This window comes from Dama dama, chromosome 23 (genome assembly GCF_033118175.1).
Source record: "Dama dama isolate Ldn47 chromosome 23, ASM3311817v1, whole genome shotgun sequence".
Classification (NCBI taxonomy): Eukaryota; Metazoa; Chordata; class Mammalia; order Artiodactyla; family Cervidae; genus Dama; species Dama dama.
The window spans coordinates 51,940,244-51,952,354 of record NC_083703.1 but is presented as its reverse complement, the minus strand read 5'-3'; the positions used below and the strand labels follow the sequence as shown (position 1 = coordinate 51,952,354).

Here is a 12,111-nt window from a genome sequence, read left to right as displayed (position 1 = left end):
GATGGGGAAAAAATGGAAACAATAACAAAGTTCCTCTTCCTGGGCTATAAAATCACTGTAGATGGTGACTGCAGCCATGAAATTAGGAGATGCTTTCTTCTTAGCAAGAAAGCTGCAACAAACATAGACAGTGTATTAAAAAGCAAAGATATCACTTTGCTGGCAAAGATCTGTATAGTCAAGGCTATGGCCTTTCAAGTAGTCATGTACAGATGTGAGAACTGGACGATAAAGAGGTAGAGTGCCAAAGAATTGATGTTTTCGAACTGTGGTGCTGGAGAAGACTCTTGTCCAAGATCCCTTGGACAGCAAGGAGATCAAACCAGTCAGTCTTAATGGAAATCAACCCTGAATACTCATTGGAAGGACTGATGCTGTAGTTGAAGCTCCAGTACTTTGGCCAGCTGATGTGAAGAACTGACTCATTTGAAAAGACCCTAATGCTGGGAAAGATTGAAGGCGGGAGAAGGGGACGACCAACGATGAGATGATTGGATGGCATCACCAACTCAATGGACATGAGTTTGAGTAAACTCCGGGAGTTGGTGATGGACAGGGAGGCCTAGCGTGCTGCAGTCCATGGGGTTGCAGAGTCGGACATGACTGAGCGACTGAACTGGACTGAACTGAACTGATGGATGTTATCCTTTGATACTGTACCAAAACCAGGCAGCTGATCATTTCTTAGAGGCTAGTTTATAGTGTAGAACCTGAAACCACATCAATTAATTTTTTGTAATCTGGTACATTTAATATATTTCTGTCTTGAAAAATAAAAGCCAATAGCAATGATGTGGAGAAATCGAAACCCTTATAAAGTTTTTGTGAGAATATAAAATGGTTTTCCACTTTAGAAAATCACTTGGCCGTCTTTTGAGTAGTGAAAAATAAACTCGTAAACAACTCCTCATTCCCCTCTTCCCCTACCCACTAGCAATCACCATTTTACTTTCTGTCTCTGTGAATTTGGTACCTGGGTATCTCATATGAGTGGAATTATACAGTATTTGTCTTCTTGCTTATTTATTTATTTTATCTCATTTAGCATAATGTCCTCAAGGTGCATTCATGTTGCATATGTCAGAATTTCCTTTCTCTTTGAGATTTTGTTTATCCATGTATCTGTTGATGAACATTTGGATTGCTTCCACTATTGGGCTATAATTTCTTTGACTGCTGTGAACATGGTTGTACAAATCGCCCTTCAGCATCCTCTTTTCTGTTTTTTTTGGTATATACTCAGAAGTGGAATTGCTGGATCATTCGGTAATTCTATTTTTAATTTGTTGAGGAACCGTCATGCTGTTTTGCACAGTAGGTGCACCATTCCCACTAGTAGTACACAACAGTTCCAATTTTTTCACATCCTCACCAACACTTTTTTTGGTAATAGCCATTCTACTATAGATGATATGATGTCTCATTGTGGTTTTGATTTGTATTTCTCTAATGATCAGTGATGTTAAGCACCCTTTCATGTGTTTATTAGCAATTTGTATATCTTTAGAGAAATATCTATTCAAGGCTTTTGCCCATTTTCAAATCAAGTTGTTGAATTGTGCAATACTTTTAGAATTAAATTATACCATGTTTAGCCAGTAGACTCATTTTCAAGCTCTTTTCTTTTGCTACATTAGTCTTTGAATGCTTCCTTGCTTTCTAGAAAAAGTTAACTGAGACAGGTATTCCTTGCCTGGGACCTGGAGTCAACCATTTTTACATGGAGTTTTGGTTTCTTTTATACCATTAATTTATAGCTTTGTATCTTAAACATGAGTAGATGATCAATTAATATTTGTAGATAAGTTTGGTGGGAGCCTAAAACCTCAACCAGGGTCATGATACAAGGAGCTTTTGGTGGGTTAACTCAAACAAAATATTATTGCTCACAACTTAGCTAAAAGTACTTTCCTGGCTATTGAATATTTATGAGAAAATCAATCTGTATCTCTAGAGACATACTGTGTTTTGTTTCAGTTTTTAAATACATGTTTCTTTCTTTCCATAGATACTCTTCTTATTGACTATCAGTTCACCTTTAGCCTATCCCAGGAAGATGACCGCTATTACACAGCCATCAATTTTGTGGCAACACCTGATGAAGTAAGATATCAAAGTCTTCTTACTTTGTTTTGTATTTCTGTGGATCTTTTCCTTGGTCATTATGGATAGAAGCACTGCCTTAGCAGTGGTCTCCAGAGTGGAGTCCACAGGATAATGTTTAGAGGTATAGGAAAGAAGTGTTAGACTCTGCCTCTTATCTCCTTTCTATTTAAAAGGTAAGAATGGTGTTGTTAAGATTTACCATGGTCTGATACATAGACTGAAATTGACTCCACACATACTTGGTTTATCCGTCAGCCCATCACAGCCCCACACAGGGAAGGAGAGGAGACTGCAAGGGGAACTTCTTGTTAGTGGGGCAGTGGCAGAACCCAGTCTTACTGCTTTAAAATAGAAATTAATACCAGTGATGCAGGCAGAGGTAACACTTAAGCTCCTAGAATGAGTTCTTAGCCTCATTAGGAGGTTAAAACAGTGAAGGTTTAGTTGCCCCATAAGAAGTCAGCCAGAAATAATTGAAATTACTACTAAGTAACTTTTAAAATATATTTTTATGTCTATTGTTGTTAATGGTGAACCCCAGCATGCCATAAGGTGTTACCTAGAAGTGAAAGGGAGCCAACACAGTGTGACATTTAAAAGTGAAGTGTCTAGAACATGAACACACACCTATATGATTTCTTCAATAGGACATAAAGTCAATTAATACCTACTCTGGTACATAATGAAATTTTACTAAACTTGATGATAAATTATTTAGGCGCTTCCTTGGAGGCTTCTTATTATCAATATACACAAAACCATTTACCATTACAAAAATATGGTAAATATAACAGTACATGGAAAACAATATAATGAGCCAAAGTATATTCCTTTGATAACAAATGTTATTAGCAAGCACGGCTAAATTTAAGAAATAAATAAATCAGTAGAAAAATGAAGTCCAGTATGGGATGTTTACAATTAAATGAAAGTAAGATTTGTTTTTATATTCCAGAGTTATACAGTGTATGTGTCTTGTTTTTTACAAAAGCACCAGGATTTCAAGTTTACTAATCCTTTCCGTGGAAAGAAGTAATTGCTAGTAATTACCTGGTCAGGGAACTAAGATCCTACCTGCCGCAACGTGGCCAAATAAATAGATATACACTTGAGCTGTCCCTTCAAGAGGATGGTGAGGCTTTATCAATAAATGAGAAGGTAACTGCCTTATGAGAGGAACTTCTGGTTTGGAAATCATGTTTTGGAAATAGCTGTTTGGAAATGTTTCCATTGTTGTAATTTTTATGCTGAAAAACTATCAAAAGAATGCTCTTTAAAACCTTTATTTTCTAACCCATTTACAAATTTTTCAGTGTGAAGAATTTCAGCAAGATTGCATTCAAAAATACATAATACAGCATCTGACTCATTTGGAACAACAATTTTTTGACCCCAAGAAACAGATTTATTAGCCAAGTTTTAGGGAAAACTAAAAATTAGTATCATGATTTACCTAGCACAGCTGACAGTGCTCTTTTTCCAGTTGGTCCAGAACATTCCTCAGAGATACCTTTTTCAGTCGTTAAAACCAAGAGTCAAAATAAACTAGCTGTTCAAATTGCTGTATCTCTAAAGTGGTATACAAAGTTTTCAAAGATAATAAAGCATATTCTGTCATTTTTCTTGAAATAATATTTTTAGTGAGAGAAAAATGTTCTTAATCATGGGTGAACACAATCAAGTTTTAAAATTTAAAAAAAGAAAGGTTAAAATTTAGTATATTTCAGCTTTATGTGCTGTTTCTTAAAAACCATTTCCATTTTGAACTTTATACTCTATTTAATCTGTGGGTTCAGAAGTATATAGATTTGATTTATAAATGACAGTTGATCAAGTGTCTTACTCTCCAGACATTTGGAAAAGGCTGCCCAAAGGATCCTTAAGAGACTGATTCACCTTATATAGGTCACAGGATATAGGTCATTGTGCTCTGGTGAGGGTCTTTTTTTAAAAGATACTTTTTTGTAGAGTTTGGCATTTGATAAAGCATTAAATCTCCTACTTTTATGGGAGGGAAATGAAACTTGTTTAGGGTATATTGCTTATCTTCAGGTTAAAAATTTTGCTAACTGTCTTTTAAATGTTGAGTTTCTCTTAAGGCATTAAAAATTTTATTTGTAATTAAGAAAGTTGAGAGTAGTAAAATTTACCACTTTAAAACCAAGAAACTGTTAGAATAATTAATTTTCTAATTATTTGTACATCTCACCAGCAAAACAGGGATTTGGACATGTTCATCAATGCCTCCAAAAACTTCAACCTCAACATCACCTGGGCTGCCAGCTTCTCAGGTAAAGACACACCTAGAGAAGACCTTCCAAGTGGAGATAATTAATTGAGAAAGAGTTGAGAAAAAAGGGGCTGTGGAGACAGACAGATGGATTTGAAACCCTAACCCTTTGCTACTTATTAGCTGGAAGACCTTGAGCAAGTATCTAAAACCTATCTCTAGACCCATAGGATTTTTTTATATAAAAAGAAAGTAATAATACTTATCTCCTGTAGTTGTGTAGATTAAATTCAGCTCTGCCTGTCAGTGCCTGCCATGGTATCAAGACCAGGACGAGCTCACTGCCTCACCTGGCTAACACCACTAATACCATTGCTGCAGTCACTACTCTGGCACGACCATCACCATCCATGCTTCAGAAGTGAAAAGTGCCACATGTTTAACAGAATGAGATTTTAGTGGGTACAGAGCAAAATGTGCTTTGGAAATTAAATAAAGCTTTATGAGCAAAGCTTTTGCTGTCTTGTTTACCTTACTATGATTTACTAAAGAAGATCTGCTGGGCAGAAAATCTACTAAAGAAAGAAAAGGTGGCCCTGATATAGTAGTTAAGAAGTAGCTCAGTGGACCTGGATTTGAATTCTGCCTGTTACTTCAACTATGCTTTCTGAGTCAGTTTCCTCAGGTATGAAATGGGATAATGAAAATACCCAGCCATGTAGAATATCCTGAGGATTAAATGAGATAATAAATAAAGTACTCAGTGTAGTGCTAGAAACATGGTAAATTCTCATCAAATGGTAATTATGTTTCATCATCATTACTGTCACAATACTATCTTTTGGTCAAAATATGACCAGTTAGACTGAAACAAAATAAAAACATTACTTTGTACATCAGTTTGTGTTTATCATGTCAGAGTCTTTGGAGAAAGCTAGCAGCCCTGAGCGTGTGATTGATTTCCAATGACAGTTGGACTCCAGCCATGGGAAAAGCCTGTTTCATGAGTCTTTATAGATGCTAGAATTCCTGGCAGAGGGACAATATTGAATGTTGAAGGACTGCTTGGGAATAGGATGAATTTATAAAGGGTCAGGGGGATTTAAAGGCAGTTGTAGTTGGTAGCAGAAGGGACTGAGTGACCCCTAAAAATTCCTTCCTCCCTGCTAGTGTTGAGACTTAAGGTCACTGCTAGTTAGGAAGTGATGGCTGAATCTGTGTCCCTTGTATGGGGGATATGGAGCACTACCAAACAGGTTTAAGGGGGTAAATTCAAAGCGGGTGAAGTGGGCAGAGTGAATGCCATTGCTTCAAAGTTACTGCAGCTTGTTTCTGTGGGAGAAGGTGTAGGGGTTCCTAGTAAAACCGTCTGGGTTGAGGGCACGGGCTTGTGTATCAGCCTCCCCAGCTTCAAATCCAAACTCTTCCTAGCTGTGTGATCTGAATCAGTTTCTTAATTTTCCTGAACCTAAGTTTCCTGATGTGTAAATGAGGAGGATAGTAATTGTTAGAATTAACTGAGATTGAGTTGTTAAGTGCTATTTCTGGAACACAGTGTTTAATAAATCCTAACTATTATCATTAGTGAGGGCAGATTCTGCTCCCCCCACCCCCCAAAAAAAATCTCTTTATTCTGTTCTTCTTAACAGCTGGAACCCAAGCTGGAGAAGAGATGCCTGTTGTTTCAAAAACCAACATTAAGGAGTACAAAGATAGTTTCTCTAATGAGAAGTTTGATTTTCGCAACCACCCAAATATCACTTTCTTTGTTTATGTCAGTAATTTCACCTGGCCCATCAAAATTCAGGTAAGAAATGCTTTTACATCTTACAAAGATGGTGAAATCTCTGTAGTGGAGACTTAAATTCATTAATGTGTAACTTACTGTAAATGAGATGTACAATATTAATACTGCCTTGCCTTTGTGATATCTGTGATAAAGGAATGCTGAGCACAGACCATAAAGAAGATTGTAGTGGGGCTAGCTTAAATCACTTATGAATGAAATTTATAAGCACTTTTGAAAGCAAGCTGGTATATAACAGATTTGGTAATTACACCTGTATTCATTTCTTCATTGAGGACTTGCCACTTAAAAGCCTGTAGAGCTACACAAAGAGCTTCAATTCTGGAATGAGTAAGGTGGCTATAAGTGAAGCAAACAAATATAACCAGTAAAAGCTGAAGTGTGGAAATTGCCGTATGAAAAGAACCCCAGATGCTCTTGGAGTTTAAAGGAGGATAGGATGGAGGGTAATGGGGACACAGTGTGGGACAGTGTTTAAGGTCACCTTAAGAGTTTAGGTCTATAGTCAGATGCAGGTTTGAGTCCTGGCTTGTTCCTGTGGCATCTCCATGTCAGATTCTTTGTATTGTGACCTGAAAGGGTAGGTCTGAGGGTTCTTGTTGGCTGCCGCAGCCGCTGCTGCTACCAGCCTGCTCCTTTCTCTGTTCCCAGGAGCCTAGTGCACTCCTGGCCCCATTTGTGCTCCTTATAACCAAGTGCCATTGTGTCTTTGGGGCCTTGCCTTAGTACTTTGTGCTTTAACCCCTTTCCTTTTGGGGAAAGGTGGAATTTGGAAAGGGTGAACTTTGAACAGTTGGTTTACCTTCAGCTGAGGAAGTGTGGTCGCTGGACTGGGGCTGAGGATACTTGCCGACTTTCAGTGGCACTGTCTAGTGAAGCAAGTCTGCACTAATCACTTGGGATGGGCTTGAAATCTAGTTCCGCCTGTGTGTTCACGCCTTGAGACTAACTAAAGAACAGTCAGTCACTCTTTTCCTTTCTGGAGGGTGGGGGACAGGCTCAGCATCATAATGTTACTCACCACTCTCTTTTCTCTTCCCATCTAGGTGATCTATAAATTTACCCTCTAATCTACTTTTTCCTTTGTTCTGTCACACCGTCTGCTTCCCTTTCCAGTTAGCCTTCTTATAAACGTTGACCACACTCCCTGTTTCTGTTTCCTCATATCCACTCACGCATCAGTCCAACTTCTTCCTTCACCACATCCTGAAGTTACCTGTCACGGTGGGCTCCAGTGACTGAATTCTTTAGTCCCCTTTTCCTTCTCATTGCATGATTTGAGTCACTATCCTTCTTGCCTTCCTGGTCCTTTCCTTGCCTCATTCTCTGGTCTGTCTTTTTAAGGAATCTTTTAAAAAATTAGGGCTCTCTGGGATTCAGCTCATGGTTCTCCTCTGCCTTTATCGCATGCATGAGACTGACTGTACCGCTTCTGTACTGGTAATTCTCAGTACGCTGTCTTCAGCCCTGCTTATACTTGAACGCCAGACAAGTGTTCTTGGTTGATGCCTAGACATTTCTACCTGGCCACTCATAACCTCCCTGTACTCAGGGAGTCATTCTTGTACTCTTAGCCCCAAACCCTGTGCTTCGTTCTAGCGAATGGCACTACCCTTTGTCCTATTGCATAAACCATGACCCTGGAAGTTATTTGCATTCCTGGAATAAACCTGACTTGCAATGATATATTGTTTTTTTACTTTATGCATTGCTGGACTCAGTTTGCTAATACTTTGATTTGAATTTTGTATCTGTCTCAGTAAGAAAGTCCATAATTTTCCTTTCCTGTCTTTGTTATAGTTATTAAACTAGCCTTTAATTATAAGTTGAGAAGTTAGCTCTCTCGTTTGTGGAAAAAATTATATAACTTTAGAATTGTATGCAGTCTGTCTTGTGAAACCATTTGATTCTGGTGTTTTATTTGTGGAGTTTGTTTTCTAACTGCTGATTCCAGTAGTTACAGGATATTTTGGATACTCTCTCTGCATCCATTAAGATAATTTTTCTAGATATTATTTCATGTATTTTCAAATTTTCTGACACAAAGTTGTTCATACTCTCCTCTCTTCCTATCTTTGCAGCATCTGTGCTTACTGAATCATATGCTTAAAACTGGTTGAAGTAATATTAATAAATTTTATCTTAATATTTACCCCAATTTTTTAAAGTTAAAAAAAAAGCAAGTTTTTTTCTGTAGACATTGACAAGCTTATTCTAATGTTTCTATGAAAAGCAAAGATTCTAAAATAGCTATAACAGTTTTGAAAAGAGAAATAAAGTGGGAAGAATTACTATATGAAATATTAATAAGGCTTTCTATTTAGCTACAGTAATCAAGACATTGTGGTTATTATTGGAGGGATAGACACGTAGATCAGTAGAACAGAATAAAGAACCCAGAAATAGAACCGCATAAATACATCCAACTGATTTTTGACAGGTGCAGTCAGTTCAGTGGAAGGACAGACTTTTCAACAAAAAGCTACTAGAACAGTTGGACAATCATAGACAAGTAAATGAACTTTGACCTAAACCTTACATCTTATACAAAAATTAATTCAGTGTGGATAACAGATATAAGTGTAAAATGTAGAACTATAAAACTTTTAGGGGGGAAAAAAAGGAGAACATCTTCATATCCTAAAATTAGGCAAAAGATTTTCATATTTGACAACAAAAACATGACCTATGAAAAAAAAATTGCTCACATCAAAATCAGAAGGTTTGCTTTGTGAAAGACCTTGGTAGGAGGATGAAAAACAAGCTACATACTGTGAGAAAATATTTGCAAAAGATATTATTGACAAAGGACTTGTATCTGGAAGATAAGATGAATTCTCAAAACGCAACATTAAAAAGCAGTCCAGTCAGAAAATGGACAAAAGACATGGAGACATTTTATCAAAGAAGATATAAATATGGTAGATAACAACATGAAAGATGTTCAGCTTTAAAAGCTGTTCAAGAAATACAAATTAAAACCAAGAAGGGGAGTTCTCTGGTGGTCCAGTAGTTAGGACTCCACACTTCCACTGGCTGAGGCCCCAAGCTTCAATCCCTAGTTGAAGAACAAAGATCCCACAAGCCACATGGTGTGGCAAAAAAAGAACAAAACACATCCCACAATTAGAATGAGATATTACTACACACCTATCAAGTGGCTAAAATTTAAAACAGTAATAACACCAAATGTTAGAATTCAGAGAAATTAGATCATGCATACATTGCTGGTAAGATGGTACAGCCACTCTGGAAAATATCAGTAGTTCAGTGTTTTTCTTATAAAACTAAATTCTCGCTTACTATACTTAACCCAGCAGTTGTATCCCTGGGCATTTATCCCAGAGAAACAAAAACTGATGTTCATACAGACACTCGTAGAGCAATATTTAGCAGCTTTATTCATAATAGCCCCAAACTGAAAGCAACCCAAGTATTCTTCAACAGGTGAATGATTAAATGAACTGTACTACATACATATCATGTAATAATATTCAGGAATAAAAAGAAACAAACTGTTGATAAAACAGCTTGTATGAATCTGAGGAAATTGTGCTGAGTAGGAAAAATACCTGAAAAATTTACATGCTGCATGATTCCAATTATATAACATTTGAACATAAAAATTTTAGACCAAAAATAGATACAGACCTACTGATGCTTCAACTTTCTTTGACTTCTGGACCTTCTTTTCAAAGGGCTTATCAGATGAGATCAGACCCACTCACACTCCAGAGGAGAGGACTGTACAGGGTATGCACATCAGTGTAGTAGGCATCTTAGGAGCCATATTAAAATTCTCTGTGCCATTGGCTATATTTGGCGTGGGGCTAGCAGGGTTAGGTTGTTTCTCTGATCCTAGGGAATATGAGCTCTAGGCGCTACTTAGTACAGTTGCATTTTGATAACATCTGCTAACACTGCCAAGTTATAGAGCACATAAAATTTTAAAATATTTTATTTTTAAATATAATTTATTGACTTGTTTTAAGTTGAAGTTGTTTCTATACTGATATATCTTGTTATATTCTAAATCTGATTGAACTTCAAGTTTTGTTTCTTATGGTTGAAAAATTATTTTATTTCTTTAAGAGTCTTAATATTTTTTAAGATTCTTAGTGACAATCTTGACTTATGTTGCTGATATTTTTTCCCATTTGGAAAGAGGGCTCTGGGCATATAAACAGGCTTTTGTGCTGGAGATAGCTGTGCTGTTGCCAGTGCCGAGTTCTAGTTGTTTTTTTTCCTCCCAATGCCCAGTTGCTCCACCCTCTGAAAGTCACTGAAATGGTCATTTCCTTCTAGAGGGATCTCTTCCCCACACTCACTTTTTTTAAGTACTCATTTCAAGTTTAAGACTCAAAGAAATATTGGTTTCCTGCCTGATTTTTTGGTCCTCTTCACCTGGACTGGATCACTCATTTGAATAAGATCCACTTATGAAAGCTGCATTCAGGAGCACTTCGGAAAATAAATGATGGCATGTTCACCATTTAGTTTGCCAGGCTTTCCTTGAGAAACAGGTAAGTTCTTTTGAAAATATATCTTTTTGCTCTTTGGTACAAAAAGCTGCAGTTTTCACAAGCAATGTGACTGGACCTTTGGTGTCTTTATACAAGAACCTGATCAGTGCTGGTTCTCTCCACACTGGGGAGTATATCTGGTGTGTGCTGAGTGGAGGACTGAGCTTGTATCTTCTGGGCAGATGTGAGCCTGTTCTCAACAGAGGGGCTGTACCTTTCTTTATTGCTTTATTTTCCTCAGTTTTAGCCTTTTTAGGTGTAGCTAGCTTTTAAATACACCCTTGGAGACTGTACAGATTTAGTTAAAATATAGAGACTTATTTAAGGAAGAGAACAGGGAAATGTATAAATGGTACAGTGTAAGCCATTCAGTTAAATTTCAGTATGACTTTCAATGCAGAAAAAAGTCTTTTTTCTTTTTTTGTCTTTGATTTTCATTATTTAAAGCAAAGTGAGGCAGTTTATTTCTCTACTCAGCAACTTGTGTAAATATTAGTGCTTTAAAAATGGTAATGGTAAACTCAAATTCTTTCACTTTGAACTGATCCCAGAATTCTTTTCCATAATTAGGAACAGATCAAAACCTACAACTGCTAACCGAAGGAGTTTGAAACTAACTATAAAAATCCTTGTAGATTCCGTTTAAAATTTTTTAAAAACCACCCAGACTGAAAAGGCCTGTGTGTCAGAGGGTGGTGGGTATGTTGGGTCAGTTGTGCCTAGTTTCTGGTTGGTTGCTCTTGAAAGTTAGTGCCCCTTCCTTAGCCCTTGCTTTCTGAAAGTGATTCTAGGTGTTCCCCGAATCAGCAGGATTCACCTCTTCAGCCACGGCTTTAGTTTGGGAGGGTAGGTATTCAGGATGGAGGATGCACAGACAGACATTGTGTGTGAGGTGGGAAGGTGGGTGGTGGCACTGAGATTCTGGCTTGTTACTGGCTCTGCAACAGAGGTTGTTATTGAAAGTGGAACTAATATTAAAGTTCTCTCCATGCTGGGTGTTTCATTTGCTAGTTTATGTAAGAGGCTAGTGTTCACAAATGAAGGCAACACAGAATTTATATTGAGAACTGGGCACTCATTTAGATGTTAGAGTTATGTTTATGGGTGCTAATAGGATTGCTGCACTAAGCAAAGGATGTATGAAACTTTTGTTGACTCAGATACACTTTTTTTTTAATAGCAGCTTTATTGAGATGTAAGTCACATACCATACAATTCACCCATTTAAAGTGTACAATTTAGTGGTTTTTAGTATATTCACAGAATATTTTAGAATCTTTTCATCACCCTGAAAAGAAACCCCATACCCAGATGCAGTCCCTTCCCATTTCTTCCTCTAGCCCCTGGCAACCACCAGTCAATTTTCTTTCTCTGCAGATTTGCCTGTTTTGGGCATTTCATAGAAATTGAATCATGTAATAGGTGGTCCTTTGTGGCTGGGCTCT

General features: G+C 37.3%; 1 protein-coding gene across 2 annotated transcripts in view; it reads left to right on the top strand.

The window, feature by feature from the left end:
* The window catches only part of ATRN (attractin), a 187,714-nt gene that overhangs the window by 127,196 nt on the left and 48,407 nt on the right, over window positions 1–12,111 (top strand). For both annotated transcript variants that reach the window (XM_061126711.1, XM_061126712.1), the window contains exons 22-24: window positions 2,009–2,103; window positions 4,319–4,397; window positions 5,986–6,143. In XM_061126711.1, coding sequence (XP_060982694.1) covers window positions 2,009–2,103; window positions 4,319–4,397; window positions 5,986–6,143 — 332 coding nt within the window. The remainder of the gene's footprint in view (window positions 1–2,008; window positions 2,104–4,318; window positions 4,398–5,985; window positions 6,144–12,111) is intronic.